At 48.9% G+C, this 19845-nt stretch overlaps 1 protein-coding gene across 14 annotated transcripts in view; it reads left to right on the plus strand.

The window, feature by feature from the left end:
• Nucleotides 1–19845, plus strand: part of NEDD4L (NEDD4 like E3 ubiquitin protein ligase) — a 365506-nt gene that overhangs the window by 328290 nt on the left and 17371 nt on the right. For all 14 annotated transcript variants that reach the window (XM_043889411.1, XM_043889412.1, XM_043889410.1 and 11 more), the window contains 6 exons: nucleotides 2100–2165; nucleotides 4512–4741; nucleotides 6761–6882; nucleotides 7789–7859; nucleotides 9338–9433; nucleotides 19770–19843. In XM_043889411.1, coding sequence (XP_043745346.1) covers nucleotides 2100–2165; nucleotides 4512–4741; nucleotides 6761–6882; nucleotides 7789–7859; nucleotides 9338–9433; nucleotides 19770–19843 — 659 coding nt within the window. The remainder of the gene's footprint in view (nucleotides 1–2099; nucleotides 2166–4511; nucleotides 4742–6760; nucleotides 6883–7788; nucleotides 7860–9337; nucleotides 9434–19769; nucleotides 19844–19845) is intronic.

Below are 19845 nucleotides of genomic sequence, written 5' to 3' on the forward strand. Positions count from 1 at the left end.
TCGCTGTGCAAGAATTCGAGATTAGAGAGGTTATGTGACAGAGCTAGCTGGCAGGGAATCTGTCCTACAAATCTGGGCTTCTGAAGCTGGCGTGAAACCATAAAAGGAAATCTTTCTTTTTTTCCAGCTTAATTGTCTTCTATCACAGTTAATCATACCCGAGAACCTCAGACAAACACCTTTCCTTTTTGACACTTTGCTTTCGTTGGGATCTCACTGTTCCTGTCGTGGCTTGTTCTGTCCTGTCACTCTCATTTCTGCTCAGGTTTCTCTTTCCTGTGCTGCCTTCCCCAACCATCTCCTGTAAGACGAATTCTATCATTTTCCTGCCTTGCATTTAGTTATTGTATTCATTTAGTTTTTATTGCCCGTTGCTCACAGTAGCTTCTAAAAAAGCTGTAGAGCAAAAAGCATGATAATGTCTTTATTGGCTTAGTTCAGACCATTGTATCCATTTCCTTGTGCTGGTGGTTGTCCAGATGGTGATAAAACCTCTACCTTTTCTGGAAGCGGAATTCATACATTATTTCATCAGACTGTCCAAAATAAATATGATATATAGTCATGTCTAATGTTCAGTGGAGAAGCAAACAAAGACTGGCTTAAAAACTAAAAACGAAGAACAAACCATAGGTAGTATAGATGGTCTTTTTTTTAATTGAAGTATAGTCAATCTGCAGTATTGTGCCAATCTCCACCATACAGCACTTTCGCAGTTATACACATACTGAGTGTATGTACAACTATGTATATATAGTTACATATATATTAAACTATGTATGATTTATACCAGGATATCGTGCTATACAGTAGGACCTTGTTGTTTATCGTTTCTAAGTGTAACAGTTTGCATCTCCCAACCCCAACCTCTAGTCCGTCTCTCTGCCTCTCCCCCTTGACAGCCAGTTGTCTTCAGAATGCTCTTAAGACACATAAATGTAATGTCTTTTGCTCTTGAATTACAAAGCAGGATACTGACATGATCACTGTTTTCTGTGACAGCAGTTACTTGTTTTTGTTTTGGCCTAGTTACTATCTGTGTGATCATGTCTTAAAGCAGTATGAAGGGAAGAAACTCTTGCTCTTCATTTCCTCTCTTTCTGGTCAGGAATAAGTGTGGCTGAAGCATAAGGTTTGGAGTCTGGAAACCCTTTGCAAAAGATTAGTATATTTCATTAGTGCAGCCCAAAATGATACCAGCAGACGTATTCTTGCCCAGACTCACACTATGCTCCAGAAAGCAATGAGTTGTTCTGAGTGTAAGGCTGTCACAGTTTTGTCTGGGTGTGTGCAAAAGCCAGTCCTTTCTGCTTCAGAAAAAGAATTGTAAGCCTTTTCAACAGCTTGAAGTCAGGGCTCTCAGATACTGTAAGCTACCTGACAGCATAACAAGTAAGGAATATTTATTTGAATGACGGTATAAAAATGTTACTGCTTTACCTGAAGAGATCCCAGAGCTTATGAATAATGTTAGCTCAGTTACTGAGCTCACTCCTGAGGGATCATCCCTCTGCTCCTTAGACACAGCCTTCCAGATTTAAAGAAATCCTTGCCCACGACCACTGAATAATCAGCTCCTAAAATGAGGATGTTTCCAGCGTGCTGTCTGCTCAGTTTTTCATTCCTTGACAAGAGAATCAGTTCACTTGCCTTTCTGCTGTTAACTTTTTCTCCCAAAGATTGTTAAAGCTCAGTTAGTCTTTTCTGAATGACAGTGCAGCTCATTTGGAGTTGTGTGTTAAAATATATGATAGCCAATAACTTATCTAAACTACAATCAATAAAAAGATTACAATGCACCTTGATGCATATTCAGACAAAAGTCACATGGAAAGTCTATTTATGTATAATATCTCTAAGTGATTTCTTGAACATCCGTATTGTTTTCAGGGGTGAAAGCCTCATTCAGTGCTGAATAATCTTAATCATTTCTAAAACTTCCCATATGGTGTGTAGACATTATGTAAATTTCAATGGTTATATGGAGAGTGACAATTTTAAGGTTCATGATTCATGAAATTTTCTGAATGTTGGCTTCATGTACATAAAATTTCAACTGTATTGTTCATATTGTCTATATTTATACATTTGTCTTCCAGGCTGTTCCTTACTCCAGAGAATTTAAGCAGAAATATGACTACTTTAGGAAGAAATTAAAGAAACCTGTGAGTACATGTCTTCCAAAAATGCTGCCTTAGTCATTTGTTAAGTTACCAAAATTACTTCAGTGAGAACTTGTTTCTTACTTTTATGTCTGTATCGAAAATGCTACTTTCCTTTTTTCACTGCACTTTAATCCACCTGGATCTTCAATCTGAATTTTCTTTTTAACAGAAATGGTAAGTCAATATTAACTTAGTATTATTGTGTCGGCCAAAAAGTTCCTTTGGGTGTTTCCATATCATCTTGCGGAAAAACCTTTGGCCAACCCAAAACATATTATATCACCTGAAGATAATTTCTCATGTAATACATAAAAAGATGGAAATGATTTCATGAGATATAAAATAATTCAGGACCAAGGGAAAAAAATTGGAGAAGCCTATGCAATTGCTTAGGTTACCCTATTTAATAAAACCTCAGTCCTAATTATAAAAATGTTCAAGTGTGTCCATTTAAATTCCAAAGTATAGTTTTAATTTTGATATGCAAAACATAAATATAATTTATAATATTTGGCATATTAAGACCAAATGTCATTTTCAGAGTAAAAATTCTCACTGGGAAAGCCATTAAGATTCTGGCAAAACCAAGAGACCTTGTAAGGCTTTTTGCAGGCAGTGTTTTAAATTACAATATTACATTTCCTACTGACATATCTCCCCAGATCCTTAACACTGGGTCTTCCATTTCACTGTGGTCTCACCTGTCTGGTGAGGATTTTCCTCAGTTGTGCCTTCACTCTCTCTGGGGTGTTTTCACACTGGTCACTGTTGATTGGCTTCTGCTCACTGGGAAAAGGGGTGTGTTTCCCACAGCTCAGATCTCCCCGTCTGCCTGTGCTTCCTGCCCGTCCCCCCAGCCCACTTCACCTCCCCAGCCCTCTCAGATCTCCCCATCTGCCTGCGCTTCCTGCCCACCCCCCCAGCCCACTCCACGCCCCCAGCCCACTCCGCTCCCCAGCCCACTCCACGCCCCCAGCCCACTCAGATCTCCCCGTCTGCCTGCACTTCCTGCCCGCCCCCCCAGCCCACTCCGCTCCCCAGCCCACTTCACCTCCCCAGCCCTCTCAGATCTCCCCGTCTGCCTGCGCTTCCTGCCCACCCCCCCAGCCCACTCCACGCCCCCAGCCCACTCCACGCCCCCAGCCCACTCAGATCTCCCCATCTGCCTGCGCTTCCTGCCCGCCCCCCCAGCCCACTCCACGCCCCCAGCCCTCTCAGATCTCCCCGTCTGCCTGCGCTTCCTGCCCGCCCCCCCAGCCCACTCCGCTCCCCAGCCCACTTCACCCCCCCAGCCCTCTCAGATCTCCCCGTCTGCCTGCGCTTCCTGCCCACCCCCCCAGCCCACTCCACTCCCCAGCCCACTCCACGCCCCCAGCCCACTCCACGCCCCCAGCCCACTCCACCCCTGCCTCTGCTGTGGATGATGCACCGGGGACACAGAGATGCCTGGGACCCAGCCTCCGCCTCAGGGAGCTCCCACTGCAGGTTCTGTTCTCTTTTCCATCACCCTGAATCGCGGAGCTCCTGGCAACTCCATCTTAGAATGACTCAGATTTGAACCCCTGGCATTCCCATGTTTCTTTGTGAGTCGCCTGCATTTCTTCTGAGGATAAGTGATGACTGAGGGGCCCACCCTGTCTCTCTCTGTAGCACTTGCCCTCTGCGGTACCTTCTGCCTGGACACTGACTCTGCAAATCCATTGTCATAAGAGAGCCGACCCTGGGCCTGTTTGCCAGGAAGCAGTTATTCTCATCTTCAGTCAAGTGCCTTTTAATTTTCACATTTATCGTCAAATAGCTGTGGCCTTTGGCCTGATCATCAAGGTCTGCCCACCCCAACCCTGGCAATAGAATTAGCTTCTAAGCATCATGGACCCACGCCTGCAGCTGGAGCCCCTACCAGGGCTCAGAGTCATCCCAGCCTGGCTAGGTGGGGGTAGTCTATGGGTTTTAATCATCTGGACCGAAGTCCCTTTCTTGGACTGAAACAATATAGAGAGCTGACCGTGTTTCAGTTGCCAGCGGGTGGATAAGGGCCCCACAGTTGCTCATAAAAGCAGGACAGGACGATTTGTCTTTAGTCAGCATAGTTTCTTCCACAGCACGTGTTGCTGACTCAGTCTGACAGCTGCTCATGGATGCTGTGTGTCTCCTCCTGATGTAGCGAGGCTTTCTGTCTGTGAAGAAAAATCTAGAAAGAGCAGAGTCCCAATTGGAACCATTCATCCCTGATTATTCGAAGGCTTCCATCATTTCTGCTCTTTGCTGTTTTTCTGTTAGGAAGTCAGGTGTATTTTTACTCTCTGACTGTGTCGGTTTTATTTGTTTTTTTCTTTAATTTTTTAGGCTGATATTCCAAATAGGTTTGAAATGAAACTTCACAGAAATAATATATTTGAAGAGTCCTATCGGAGAATCATGTCTGTGAAAAGACCAGATGTCCTGAAAGCGAGGCTGTGGATTGAGTTTGAATCAGAGAAAGGTCTGGACTACGGGGGCGTGGCCAGAGAGTGGTTCTTCCTACTGTCCAAGGAGATGTTCAACCCTTACTACGGCCTCTTCGAGTACTCGGCAACGTAAGTGTCTGGAGTGCATTCAGAATGTGTCCCCCCACGGAGACAGGTTTATTTCTCATGAATTTAAACTTGATGAGAGAGTGGGCTTTTCTGGTAGTTCAGCTAGTAAAGGATCTGCCTGCAATGCAGGAGACCCTGGTTCCATTCCTGGGTTGGGAAGATCCCCTGGAGATGGAATAGGCTGCCCACTCAAGTATTCTTGGCCTTCCCTGGTGGCTCAGATGGTAAAGAATCTGTCTGCAATGCGGGAGACCTGGGTTGGGAGGATCCTCTGGAGGAGGGCATGGCAACACACTCCAGTATTCTTGCCTGGAGAATCCCATGGACAGAGGAGCCTGGCGGGCTACGGTCCATGGAGCTTTAGAGTCGGACGTGACCGAGCAACAGAGCGCACAGTGAGAGGGCAAGCAGCTCGCTCACTGGAGGTGAAGGAACACTGCTGACCTCAGCCCCTCCCTCCCGCCTCCCTCCTAGAACAGACTCTGACTCCACGTGGTGAAATACAGTGCACTGTGAACACCTAAAAATAATTCTTCTCTTGTCTCTTGGGTTCATGTAATTGAAATTGAAAACGTGTTGGGTACTTATGGTAAGGAACAGAGCACTTTTCATTTGTTATGTTAATTCAGGGGAATTTGTCACTGTCAGAATTCAGAAGGTCGTTGTTAATAGGAATAGTTTCTGACATTATACTGCTTAAAGGGAAATTGAGGACCCGTCCCTTAGGATCAGAGGACTGTCCTGGGCCTGCAAGGCAAGGCCCAGCCTTCCCCTTGCCTTAGGATTTCATCACTGCCGGGCATGAAGGCTGAGGCAGTCAGTGGCTTTCTCGGGAATCAAGCCATGGTTGCTTAGAAGGCCACCGTTTCCCCCTCCAGGCTGCGGCTTCCCCAAAGCCTCAGGCTGGGCCCAGTCCCTCAGTAGGAGAGTCGTTGACCTTGAGAAGCAGTCCGCGCTCTCTGGGGCCAAGACTTCTGCCGTGCCTTCCCCCTGGTGCCGGTCTCCTGAGGGCTCTTTGGAGAGGGCAGCCTCAGTGGTCTGGCCAAGAGTTTCCCATTTTGTAAAACTGACACAAGCCATGAAAATGGAGAGGATCAGAGACCACATCCACACCTCACCCACATCCCAGCGTGGCGCCCAGAGGAGTCCGGCTGCAGAGCCTGTGAAAAGCACTGATGCTCGTGATTGTGAGACCAGACGGCAAACCAGTGCACGTCCGCACTCTAAGGCTCCCGCCGTCGGGGCAGCCTGTGTCACCACCAGGGGCCGTTCAGGGCGGAGTGCTGGCCAGACGGGTCAGGGGTTGGGCCCCAAGGAAAAACCTTAACCCCCAAACCGGAAGCCTCTGGAAGGAATTAACCCTCTTACATAGACCCTCATGTGGCTGGGAGTCTGCGTCCAGCCCCTGTGGTCTGTGGTGTTTCTCACCTTCCAGAGGTACTTGGCCGAACCGTATGAAACTGACGTTTCTGTCAATCAGCACAGCCAGATATCCACAGTTCCTTATGGTTTAACTTAACAGGGCATGTTCAGCAGCTCTAGCAGATCTCCGTCCTTGGTCATGGAGAGAGGCTACGCTAAACAAACTCTGTTCTCTAGCTTTTACTCCTTATCTGTCAGGTACAGGATGTTACAGGTACACTGTGAAAGCCTGTTGACAGGCGGAAACAAAATTCAAACGCTTGCATTTCTTTTGTTGTTGTTCAGTCGCTAAGTCGTGTCCAACTCCTTGCAGTCCCATGGACTGCAGCATGCCAGCCCCCCCTGTCCTGCACTGTCTCCCGGACAAATTCATGTCCATTGAGTCAGTGATGCTATCTTAACTGTTTCATCTGTCACCCACTTCTCCTTTTGGCTTCAGTCTTTCCCATCATCAGAGTCTTTTCCATTCAGTTGGCTCTTTGCATCAGGTAGCCAAAGTATTGGAGTATCAGTCCTTCCAGTGACTATTCAGGGTTGATTTCCTTTAGGACTGATTGATTTGATTGCATTTCTTTTTTCTCTCTTCCTCCCCAAAAGGGACAACTACACACTTCAGATCAATCCCAATTCAGGCCTCTGTAATGAAGATCATTTGTCCTATTTCACTTTTATTGGAAGAGTTGCTGGACTGGCAGTGTTTCACGGGAAACTTCTAGATGGTAAGTTATTTAAAAAGTGTTGAATTAATAAAAATAGGACACTGTTCTCTGTGTTCTTTCATGAGGTGTCTTATTCACATCATAGAGTTTAAGCAGAAGAGCTTCACTGGTTCTCTGTAAATCAGTAGATTCTTTTTTTAATGCTTTGCCCATAACAAAGGTGCTTCTTAAGGCCGTGATACCCTCGGACGGAGCAGACACGCAGCATGTTGGTGTCAGCCCCCTAGCCCCGTCTCTGGCCTCACCTTCTTCCCTCCCCAGACACCGGAGAGCTTTGAGCCTCATCTTAGGGCCCCACTGAGCTGGAGGGAGCAGGAGCTGCTGCCGGGGGTGGGTGCCTGGGGAGACCGAGGGCGGGCTGAGGACGGGGACTGAAGGTGGAGGGGGCCGAGGTTCCCACGTCCTGTGGAGAGGTGTGTGGTGCAGGCCGGCCGGGCACGGCTGCGGGGGGTCCTCACTGCCGTCACCCCACCCAGCGCCCGCTCACCCCCGGGAGACCGCACAGGCTCCTCACGGCCTCGCGCGCTCCCTTCTCACCCCGCCTCCTCTCCCCACCTGCCGGCCGGGCGCGCCCCCGCCTTGCCCCCGCCGGGCATGCCTTTCTCGCCCCGTTTGTGCTGCAGGTCCCCGCCTCTGCTTGAAGCTGCTCGGTCGTCTCGCAGCAGCCTTTCTGGCCTCCGCACTCCGCCGGGCCGCCCCTGTTCGTGTTAGGGTTAGGGTTAGGGTTCCCTGCTTCCCCATCCGCTCCGCACCCCTGTGCACACCAGGCCCGTGTCTGACTACAGAGGGGCCTCGCTGTCTCTCCTGGCCCCTCAGGCACATGAAAGCGGGTTAGTTTTTAGTTCTTGCTCTGGTGCACAGCATCGTCAAAGATTTGAAACTAACCCAGTTTTCCCCACACTTTAGGTTTCTTCATTCGACCGTTTTATAAAATGATGCTGGGAAAGCAGATAACTCTGAACGACATGGAATCTGTGGTGAGTAAATACGAGTTACTCTGGTGGACATCACAAGCCGCTTGTGCTTTATAGAAAGGGAGCTGAGACCGTGGGGTAATCATAGCGATTTTTATAGGCACCCTCGTTCAGTATGAGCAGCAGGGAACATTTAGTTGTTTAAGAGGTTAACTGATCTCCATAACTTTTTAAATAAGCAAGTCATTGTTCACATTTGCTAGAGTCACGGTATTTGTGGTAGACACACCCACAGCTCAGTTATCTCTGCTTACCCAGGACTAGATTGACCAAGTTAAATCCAAGGGTCATCTAGAAACCTCATCATTGCCCGTGTTTTCCATTGAAATCGCTAATACTGAACAGGTTACAGGTTTGTCTGCCATCTCTTTGTTTTCCAACCTAAAACAATGGCAGGGGACCAGGCCAAACAGTAGATAAGGGAAAGATATTTGATGTCACCCTAGACAGGGAAGAAGGGCTGCAGTGTAGGAGAAGAATGAAAAAGTAAACAGTAATTGCTGACTTTTGATTTGGGTTTTCATGTTGCATTTAACTTGCTCATTTTTAATCTAGGCTGACCCTTTCAAAGTTGAAAGGATTTTCTGTAAAAGCAAAATCCGATGCTCTTTTCCCAGTATCCTTTGCTTCTGTTTTTCTTTTAATTTACCTGCGACCCCACCGCTCACCTCCACGGGAGTGGGAACCAGAGGGAGTGTTTCCCTGGGGCCGCCAGGAAGCGCCTTCCTTCCCTCAGCCTTGCCGCCACGTTGACTGCTGGTGTTGTGGAGTTGGGTCCGTGAGCCGTGAGCGTGTGGCTCATGACACAGCCTCTGGGTGTGGCAGGAGGGCCAAGGCCAGCGTGCACACGGGGCCACTCAGCTGGTTTTCCTGTGGGCCCGGAGCTCTGCGTACCGCCGTGCCCATGTCAAGCTTCTCTTCAGCTCTCACCTCTAGCTTACGCTGTACGCTTTGTTACTGTGCAGCGAGGAAGCTGGGAGTGAGAGGCTTCTCTTCAAGTCTAAATTGGTTTTATCCCCCATGGGGATAGTAGGCACCCACATTCTTTTTCCTTCTTGGAGCCCAGGCTCTGGGGCCCGTGTTCTGAGTTTTGTTCCCAGTGACTTGCAGAGAGTGATAAAAGCCCAGGAAGGGGCACAGCTTGAAACCACGGGTGTCTAATTAGGACTCTCTCAGTCCCTCCTACTTTCCTCTGATATTGTCGCTCTTTAGACACGGGGAGTGTACTGAGCTCTACAGGCTCGGTTGTGTGATTTCCTGACTGCCTTGCAGAGCGGGCCACTTCGTTTTCACAGAGGACAGGATCCAACCACAAACCTCAGCAGGGGAGAGTAGGGTGGGGTGGGGCTGCAAACATGATGTTAGTAACTAATGCATTTCTTGAGATTCTAAATGGAATTACACTGGGAGGACAGAATCATTTAAAGAAGTCAAAGGAGCGTTTTGAAAAAAATATTTTAATTTTTGTGTCACTTTTATAGGATAGCGAATATTACAACTCTTTGAAATGGATCCTAGAAAATGACCCAACTGAACTGGACCTTATGTTCTGCATTGATGAAGAGAACTTTGGGCAGGTATGTGTTGTAGGTGGCCACCCGCACTCACCCTTGACTTTCAGAGTCTTTGCTTCTGCACAGGCTGTACCACAACTTTGCTGGACAATTAAAAACAACCGCCAGGAGCTTTAGGTGTTCATTATCATCTCATTGTATCACCAGCACCTTATTGTCATGCCAGGAAGCTAATCCCAATTACAGCTGCCTCTCTTCCTGCAAAAGAGAAGTTGCTCAGTCGTGTCCAACTCTTTGCGACCCCATGGACTGTAGCCTACCAGGCTCTGTCCATGGGATTTCCCAGGCAAGAATACTGGAGTGGGTTGCCATTTCCTTCTCCAGGGGATCTTCCCGACCCCGGGATTGAACCCAGGTGTCCCGCATTGCAGGCAGATGCTTTACTGTCAGAACCACCAGGGAAGCCAAAGAATTTCTCTTCCTGCAAAGTTAGAGAAATTCTAAGGCCTCTGGGCCATGAAGTAGTACCTACTTCTCATCTAAAGTAGATTTGAATGTGAATGTTGGTTCCGTGGTTTTAAAATATAGGTATAGTGTCAGTGTTTACTTAGTGATGTAAATATGTGACCAAGAGTAGGTGATGTCTGGGGGACCTTGATTTTTTCCCTCTGCTTTAATAGTTCCCTTGTCGTGATGAAATTTCTCTTTGAGGGCTGAGCAGGCTCAGGGTTTTCTGACCTTGCTTGGCACCTGTACTGTCCTTGTGGTTCAGTTAAGTTTTTGTCTGACTCTCTGCAGCCCCATGGACTGCAGCACACCAGGCCTCCCTGTCCTTCGCCATCTCCCAAAGCGTGCTCAAACTCATGTCCATTGAGTCGGTGATGCCATCCAACCATCTTGTCCTCTCATCCCCTTCTCCTCCTGCCTTCAGTCTTTCCCAGCATCAGGGTCTTTTCAGATGAGTCAGTTCTTCACGTCAGGTGGCCAAAGTATTGGAGTTTCAGCTTCAGCATCAGTCCTTCCAATGAACATTCAGGACTGATTTCATTTAGGATTGACTGATTGGATCTCCTTGCAGTCCAGGACTCTCAAGAGTCTTCTCCAACACTGCAGTTCAAAAGCACCAATTCTTCAGTGCTCAGCCTTCTTTATGGTCCAACTGTCATATCCGTACAGCACTACTGAAAAAACCATAGCTCAGGCTGTGTTAACTGTAAAAATTAATTTCAAAGATAAAAATTGCCTGCTTGGAATTCTCATCATCACCCTGAAGTTGTGTAGGGATGTGTTATCTCTGATTCGTTTGTCCCCTGTGATAACATGGTTGGGGGGGGTGGGCAGGTGGGCAGGGAGGGCCTTCTCAAGGTGTTATCTAGCCCTGGCTCCTGTCCTTTCACAAAAGCCCAGAGAGAGTTCCATCTCCCAGACCAGATCTCATGGCCTTGACCAAGTTCATGAGATGGTGGAGCCCATTTTAAGGGTTGTCTATGAAAAATGATGTTGCTTTGTTCTTTATTGCATCAGAGATTACTGAACTGTCCTCCACTGCCCCAGAAGTGCATTCACATTCTCTTTTCTCGTCACAATGCTGGGCTCAGTTTTATAAGTGAGGAGAGGAAATCAGGTCCCTGCCCTCTTGGGTTCACAGTCTTAGAAAAAAGAAGCTGATGCCGCTGGATATGAAGGAATTTCTGACAGAGAGGTGGGGGCAAAAACTATCCAGCGACAAGGTGATCACATAGATACCAGGATTATTGTTACATATGCTTGAGCCAGGAGCAGTCACTCGTGTGAGCCTGGGAGTGGGTGGGACTCGGGGAGTCTGTGTTTTCTCTCCTTCTTGGTTGGTACAGTTGAGGCTCATAAAATCAAACACCAGGGATGAGTGAGACCTTGTGATAAATGTGAATGATCAGGGAATTCATTTAAAAATCTTGTTTGCCCTCCCATCCCTTTTTTGCTGCATATTGTGCTTCATGACCAAAAATCTTCACAGACCAGTGGACACCACCCGTCCTTGTGGGAGGCTTGTGGGGAAGGGGGAGGGAAACCTTTTCTGCACACCCGCCCCCCCACGGTATCCCATCTAGATTAGCAGTAGCCGCCCCCCCAGGACTAAATGTAAATGGGTTCCTGCCCTTAATCTGCTTCCTTCCTCTGCTCTTCCCCCTTCCCTTGAGCCCCTGCAAGTCACCCCTCCTCTCCCCCGTCACCCCTCCCCCCTTCACCCTTCCAGCTCTTCCAAGTCCCACTGCTTCTGTCGGCCCTACAACCTGGATGCTCCTCTGCCTGCTGCTTTTCTCCTCCAGACCCCAACGCTCAGTCACCGTGCAGTTCGGGTTCCACCCATCTCTGCGCTGCTCACCCCCACCCCCGTCTCTTATCTCCAGTCCACACCCCTCCTCCCGTGTCCAGATTCCCCCTGGGCTCCTGAGCCCCTCCTCTCTCCAGAAAGACCCACAGGTCCCGGAACTGAACTGAAGCCACTCCCTTCTCCCAGCCCCGGCCCCTGCCTCGGTCTGATCAGTGGCCCCCACCCCCTCCACCTTGGCCTCTTCCCTCTTTCTTCCCACGAGTCCTCATCGCTTCCCTCGTCCACACCTTCCCTCGCTCCGGCCCCTGGTCCCCACATCGTCCCCTCTCCAGCCCTCCCCCTGAGGCCCCCACACGTGTGCTCTGGGTGTGGTGAGTGTGGAAAGCACACCTGGGTCCGGAGCTGTCCTGCTCAGCACCTTCCCCACTGGCTGCCCCGTGCCTTCAGTGTGAGCCGAAGCCTCCCCAGCATGGCGCACCTTCGCCTGCCCTCCCGACACCTCCTTCCTGTACCTTCACAGCCGTGGGGCACCCACCGTGCTGTCCCCCAGGACGCCCCGTGCCCTCTGCTGGCTGTGCAGCACCATCTCCTCGCCAGCCCCCCTGCCCCCGTGGCGCTCCCCACACTGACCTCCAGCCACCACTGACCGGCTGCCTCCCCTGGGCCCTCGAGGTTCCTAGGTTTCTACAGGGCCCAGCGTGTAGCGATGCCTACTGCATGCTTAGTGAGCAAAGGACTGAATCATACTGATCTCATTTTTTTAATGTTACAAGTAATGGAAGCTCCAAGTGTGAGAAAACAAAATGTAATTGAAATTGTGGTGACTTTTTATTAAGCTGGACCTTTTTTTTAAGGGTCTTGACTGCCAATTTTCAAAGGGTAACACATGGCTGATCATCCTGGAACTGTGTCATCTTTGCATTTTTAACACATGGAGGGAGAAGTAAAAAGCCAAGGAGACTTAAAATTAGTCTTAGGGTGTCAGATGCAAAAAGAAGGGTCTCATGTGTTTATACTTACAGAGCTCCATCCATGCTCAGTCAGTCAGGTCCCTCTGTCGTGTCTGACTCTGTGCAACCCTTTGGACTGTAGCTCTCCAGGCTCCTCTGTCCATGAGATTCTCCAGGCAAGAATTCTAGAGCGGGTTGCCATTTCCTCCTCCAGGGCATCTTCCCAACCCAGGGATCGAACCCACGTCTCCTGCGTCTCTTGCTTTACAGGCGGATTCTTCACCGCTGAGCCATCAGGGAAGCCCATAGAACTCCATATGACTGACTTAAATAACACAGTTCAGAAGGCATTACTGATGCCACGATGAGATGCAGACCCCTGAGAAACCTTCCTCAGTCACAGTTAAATGTAACTATTCCTACCTAACAGGTACAAACCGAACAGAAAATGTTTGCATTTTTCAGTAGACTTTGGATAAAGATTCTGATGATCATCATAATTCATGTCAACTATTCATTAAAAACAATTCTCAAGCCGCCTCATTTTATGTGGATTTTTCTGACTTTGAATTGAATCAGGTAGAGTAATGCAGTAATCAAAACAGACTCGCGAGATGCGTAAGATAATGATTAGGTGCCCTATTTGTGAAATGCCTTTCCTTTTTAGAGAGCTAAACCTGATTAACAAGGAACTAGCATATCTATTTTGTTTTCTGGAAAAAATACAGAGTTAGTTAAGCAGCTGCACCTAGCTCTCATCTCCCACGTTCGGTCCATCACGAGGCCCTGTTCATTCTTACCTCCCTGCTGTTCCTCAGCTCTCTCTGTGTTCCCTGTCTGCCCCCACCTGCGGGTAAGCCACCATAGACGTATCATATGGCTTCCCTTGTGACTCAGCTGGTAGAGAATCCACCCGCAGTGCGGGAGACCTGGGTGCGATCCCTGGGTTGGGAAGATCCCCTGAAGAGGGGAAAGGCTATCCACTCCAGTATTCTGGCTTGGAGAGTTCCATGAACTGTATAGTACATGGGGTCGCACATAATATATAGTAATAAATATTTTATATATATATATAACTATTTATCTGTTTACTGGCTGAGCTGAGTCTCTGTCACTCGGGCTTTCTCTGGCTGCAGCGAGCAGGGCTGCCCTCTAGTTGTGGGGCGTGGGTTTCTCATCGCAATGGCTCCTCTTGCTGTGGAGCACAGGTTCTAGGGCACATGGGCTTTGGTAGTTGAGGCTCAGGGGCTCAGTAGCTGCAGTTCCCGGGCTCCAAAGCACAAGGTCAGCAGCTGTGGCACACAGGCCTGGGCGCTCCACAGCACGTGGGGTCTTCCATCTTCCTGAATCAGGGATCGAACTCATGTCTCCTACGCTGGTAGGCAAATGGGGGCGCCCCGCTTGTAGATGTCTAACTAGTCTTTTATATCCACCTTGGAAGGAAAGTTATGACCAACCTAGATAGCATATTAAAAAACAGAGACATCACTTTGCCAACAAAGGTCCGTCTAGTCAAGACTATGGTTTTTCCAGTAGTCATGTATGGATGTGAGAGTTGGACTGTGAAGAAAGCTGAGCGCCAAAGAATTGATGCTTTTGAACTGAGGTGTTGAAGAAGACTCTTGAGAGTCCCTTGGAGTGCAAGGAGATCCAACCAGTCCATCCTAAAGGAGATCAGTCCTGGGTGTTCATTGGAGGGACTGATGTTGAAGCTGAAACTCCAATACTTCGGCCACCTGATATGAAGAGCTGACTCATTTGAAAAGACCCTGATGCTGGGAAAGATTGAGGGCAGGAGGAGAAGGGGACGACAGAGGATGAGATGGTTGGATGGCATCACCAACTCGATGGACATGGGTTTGGGTGGACTCCGGGAGTTGGTGATGGACAGGGAGGCCTGGCGTGCTGCGGTTCATGGGGTTGCAAAGAGTCTGACACGACTGAGCGACTGAACTGAACTGAACTGACCTCCTACAGTGGCAGAGTGGTCTTAGCAGAATGTGAGATGATCATGTCATTCCTCTGCTGAAAGCACAGAAATTTCCCATTCTGTCACTTTCAAGACAAAGACCTAATCCTTTATGTGCCCCATGAAGTCCTGCGTGGCTGGGCCCAGCGTATTTGTCTCAGCTGCATTTTGCATCACTGCTGCCTCTCATGCTTTCTGGGTCTGGTCCCATGAGACTTCTTGCACACACCAAGCTCCTTCTTGCCTCAGGACTTTTGCACATTCCATTCCTTCAGTGGGGAGCACACTCCCAGTCTCGGTTCATTCAGCCGGCTCTGACCCCAGACCCCCGACCTTCAGAGAGAGTCTCATGTCTCCCTGTGGCCGGTACAGTAAGCGACTTGCCACTGATTTGTATGGTTGCGTGTTTAGCAGCTGTCTCGTCCGTCAGGCTCAGTCTGGTGGTGGCTGTCCTGGAGCTTCCTGTTGCTCACCACCTCACAGTGCCCGCTGCAAGGCCGGTGCTCAGAACAGAGTTGTCGAGCCCAGAACGTGGACATCAGCAAGAGGCTTGTGCAAGCGTCGCCCTCTCCAGCCCTTTGCGAAGCTGCCGTTTTGTTTTTCTGATACTGAGCTGCTTATGTATTTTGGAGATGAATCCTGTGTCAGCTGCTTCATTTGCAGTTATTTTCTTCCATGTTGAGGGTTGACTTTTCGTCTCGTTCATGGTTTCTTGGGCTCTGCAGTGCGTTGCAGTTTTTCTAACCCAAAAGGAGCCCACACCTCCTTGTGCCAAAAAGTAAAGTCATTCCTTCAGCAGAGTGCAGTTCCCACGGAAGCGAGATGTGCATGCAGTCAGCCTCCCTCAGTGCTCTAAGCTTTTTCTCCTTCTGTAATTAAGAAATATCAGCCTGTGAAGGTTGGTGGTGGCTGCCACTTCGTGTAATAGAACTGCAGCTGTTGCCATGTTTTTCTGATTTGTTTTCTTTCTGGTTGGTGAGAATCTGGAGCTGCAGGGTGCGGGGGGGAGCCTATTAAAAATGTTTGAAGTGAGCAAATTTCAATATTTGAACAATGGTCATACACCAACCAGAGATGTAAACCATACATTCATGTACACCCCACACACACGTGCCCCACCAGGAGGAGACATGCTTTCAGAGCTGGGACAAGCAGGAACTCTTGACTGCAGGGTCAGCAAAGCAGCACCTGATTTGGTTGAGAGGCACGCGCCACGTGGACCTGTGAGAAGCCGGGCAGCAGGGCGGGGCAGAGACTGGGCAGCAGCCACGCAGGAAAACTCTTTGGGGCCTGGCTGAGCTGCGTGAAGGCACACGTTTTCAGCTGGGGTGACAGTGCCCCTTTGAGGGTAAAAACCTGTTCTTAGAGGACAAGAGGTCTCAGCCATCACAATGGCTTGTGGTCCTCCACGCAGCCACAGAACAAACCACTGGTCCCATAGGCGTCTTTGGTAAGATTGCATGAGAGGAAAGGGGCAGTTGGTGGGGGGGGGGGGGGGCATCTAAAAAGGCTCCTCGGGGGTGCTGACGGGGAGAAAGGCTGAGAAGCACTGGGTGGGGGAGAGCAAGTAGGGGAAAGACAGACACTGGATCCAGGTGGGGAGAGGGGAGAGGCCAGACCACAAACCCAGGGAGGAGGCAGCTCCTCCAAGACAGGTCAGGGAAAGTGGCAGGGGGCAGCTGCGGGGAGCGTGAGGGTGGGAGAGGCGCTGATTGCCGGGGGAGGCTGGGGAGGACGGGGACAGCAGCACCCAGGAGCAGAAGGAGAAGCAGCCAGACCTTCCTCTGACCAGGTCCAGCACGCCCGATTTGACCCAGTGTCTCCGCAGACTTCTCAGACCTTTGTCCTAAAGCGTTTGCCAGAAGATCGGGGAGACCTGTGTGAGTCTCAAGTTGTTACTTAGCAAAGAAGTGGGGTCCAGTTCTGTGAGAGTTGCATCACAGAGGGTCTGCTGGTCTTCGCAGTCTTGCTTCACAAAGGCGAGAGAGGAGTTGGTAATTGGGCCAGGAGACTTCAAGAAGAACAGTTTTCTTCCAAAAGCACTTGTTGACCCCCTCCCGTGCGCCAGGCACTGTGTTAGTTTGTCGGCGTTGGGTCCTTCAGGAAGGAGTTCAGACACAAGACAACAGCTGTTTTTAAAAAGTGGAATTTTTAACGACCCTGGTGCAAGGACAGATTGAGGGCAAAAGGAGAAGGGGCAGTAGATGATGGTTGGATAGCATCACTGACTCAAAGGATGTGAGTTTTTAATGGAGTTTGAATAACAGCTATTCCTGCCCACAGGGGTGTGTGAGGCCAGGATGGGGTGCAGCTGAGGCTCTGGGAGGACTTACCCTTCTCCAGAGAAGGGCCTGAGCCCCCGAACCCCCATCACTGCCTCCTGGATCAGCCATGTGACCCAGAGTTGCCCTGGCCAGCAGTTCCTTCCCTAGCACAGATAGTACAGTCTGCTTTTTTTTTTTTTTTCAACTTTCAAAACTAATATTATATATCTGATTACAAAATATAATAATAAAATATTGACCTTTGTAATAAAGTCAGTACAGTAAACACATATTAAAATCACCCTTCGTTCCTACCACTTAGAGAAAAATCACCATTAAATTTTGGTTTGTGTCTTGCAGAATTATTCTCGGTAAACATACACAAGGTTTTTTTTATTTTTATTTATTAATTACAGGAGTGGAATTGTAGAGTGTGCACAGTTTTACCTTAATAAATCCTAGATGGCTGTCCATGTCAGTAAATACCATAGTTTACGCCGGGTTTCATTCCATAGACCAAACATCTTTTTTTAATAACTTCTGTTTATCTATTCATGGCTGCGCAGGGCTTGTGTTGCTCTGCGGGAGCTCTTCTCTGCGTGGTGAGCGGAGAGCGCCTCTTCGTCTGGTGTGGGGCTGCTCACCGCAGTGGCCTCTCTCGCCGGGCGCGCGGGCTCCGGAGCTCAGGCTCAATAGTTACAGACTTGGTCGCTCCACCACATGTGGGGTCTCACCAGATCAGGATCGAACCCGTGTCTCCTGCGCTGGCAGGCAAATTCTTTACCACTGAGCCACCAAGGAAGCCCCATAGACCAAACATTTTTCGCCATGGCCTAGTGGTCAGCATCTAGGCTATGTCAGCATCTCACCATATAAACAGTATGAGGACTGTAATCCTGAAATACACATTTTGTACCAATATCTTACCGTTGGTATAAATCCTAAAAGAGAAGTAGCTATAAGAAGGGACTTGCACCTTAGAATCTTGATGCCTGTTGCCATCCCACTTCCTAAGCGGAACTATTCAATATCCTCAAGAAGTGCTGGGACCTACACAGGACAAGAGCAGATCCCTGCTGCGGGGGGGAGAGGGGGGCGACTGGACAGGCTGGAAGACAGCCGTGGGAGGGAGCCTGGTGGGAAGAAAGGATTTGAAGAAATATAAAAATACAGTAGCAGTTAAGTCCATACTGGGGACAGGAAAGCATCGTATTGACGTTGTAGAAGGTGGGGTTCAGTCATGTGGGAGGGAAGCTGGGTCCCTTCCCAGATAATGAAGAAAAGGACGAAGAAGAAAACGGGAAGGGCCAAGACCAAGGATTCATAGGCTTAGATTGAAAAAGCTGCCTCCACGTGAAAAAGAACAACAGTCAAGCACACCATCAGAGGAAATGCTTAGAGAGGAAGAGGTTCTGGTAGGCAGGCCAGAGACGTCCGGTCTGATCCTGGGTGTGTGTGGCGGGGTGGGGTACTCTATTGTACCGTTCAGTTGCTAAGGGGTCTCTGATTCTTTGTGACCCCTGTGACCCATGGACTGCAGCAGGCAGTCCCAAGTTTGCTCAAACTCATGTCCATGGAGTCGGTGATGCTGTCTAACCATCTCATCCTCTGCCGCCCCCTTCTGCTGGCTTCAGTCTTTCCCAGCCTCAGGGTCTTTTCCAGTGAGTGGGCTCTTCATCTGGTGGTCAGAGTGTTAGAGCTGGGGCGGGGTCACTGAAAGTGGACCTGTGACAGAGCAGGGCTCTTCAGGTGTGAATCTGTATCCCTTGTGAGGAATGTGACCTGGATGTTTACTCTGGAGAACCCGCTCCCTCGGGCTTGGCTTCCTCCTGGACATAGCCGGACGCATGTGGGGAAAAGACAGCAAGGACTCCCAGCAGAATACAAATGTGGTTATCTGTGAATAGGGGAGCTGTGGGTGGTAATTTTTTTCCTCTTTATTTCCCCAGAATTTCCATGAGAGTAAACACTTTCCTGTTAGATCAGTAGACTCTTCCTTCCCTTCTGCTCCTTAATGCTTTGTCCACTCGGATGTTAAGCCAGGGCTGGCAGAGGAGGAGAAGACTCTGCCTTGGGTTCAGTGTCTTTACTCCTCACGCTCCTGGGTGGCCCTGACCGAGGCAGGCACGTTCTGGGCCAGGGAGCCGGGAGGTGGTGTTGTGTGCCTGCTAAGTCCCTTCAGGCGTGTCCGACCCTTTGTGACCCCATGGACTGTAGCCCACCAGGCGCCTCCATCCATGGGATTCTCCAGGCAAGAACACTGGAGTGGGTTGCCAAGCCCTCCTCCAGGGGTCTTCCCGACCCAGGGATCAAACCTGTGTCTAACTGCAGGCAGATTCTTTAATCACTGAGCCACCAGGGAAGCCCGAGGTGGTGTCTGATGCACAGAAAAGGCAGGGGTTCTCCAGGGGCAGGCGGATCCATTCCTCAGCTTGACTTCCTCAGCATCTCTTTTAAGTCCCTGTGTTTTGCCCCTTTGAAAGAAATTCCACTTTTTTTTTTTTTATGGCTATAAAATCTAATTTTCAGCGACAAATTTGGATCTCTGCAGTCTTGATGGATGTACCCTGTCTTTTCTGTGAAACATAATTAAATTTCTTGATAAGTCAACAGCCGATGAAAAAAAGTGTTGTTCTCCACTGTTGCTAATGTATGAAGGATAATTAAAACTCATAAATAACCATAAAATCATTTGCCTTCGATGATAACATCTTTAAGCGTGTAACATCTTAACAATTTAAAGGCTTCATTCGATATCCCCTTGGACACAGAGCCCATCTTCTGGGAAAGAGTTGTGAATAAATTTTACTTATGTTCTTTTTATAGTGAGACGTTATTACTCAGTGGTGATACGCAAAATAGCTTTGTGATGGTGATCGTTGTTTTATCTTTGTAATTACAGACATATCAAGTGGATCTGAAGCCCAACGGGTCAGAAATAATGGTGACGAATGAGAACAAGAGAGAGTACATAGAGT

The sequence above is a fragment of the Cervus elaphus genome, chromosome 27, assembly GCF_910594005.1.
Source record: "Cervus elaphus chromosome 27, mCerEla1.1, whole genome shotgun sequence".
NCBI classification, from domain to species: Eukaryota; Metazoa; Chordata; class Mammalia; order Artiodactyla; family Cervidae; genus Cervus; species Cervus elaphus.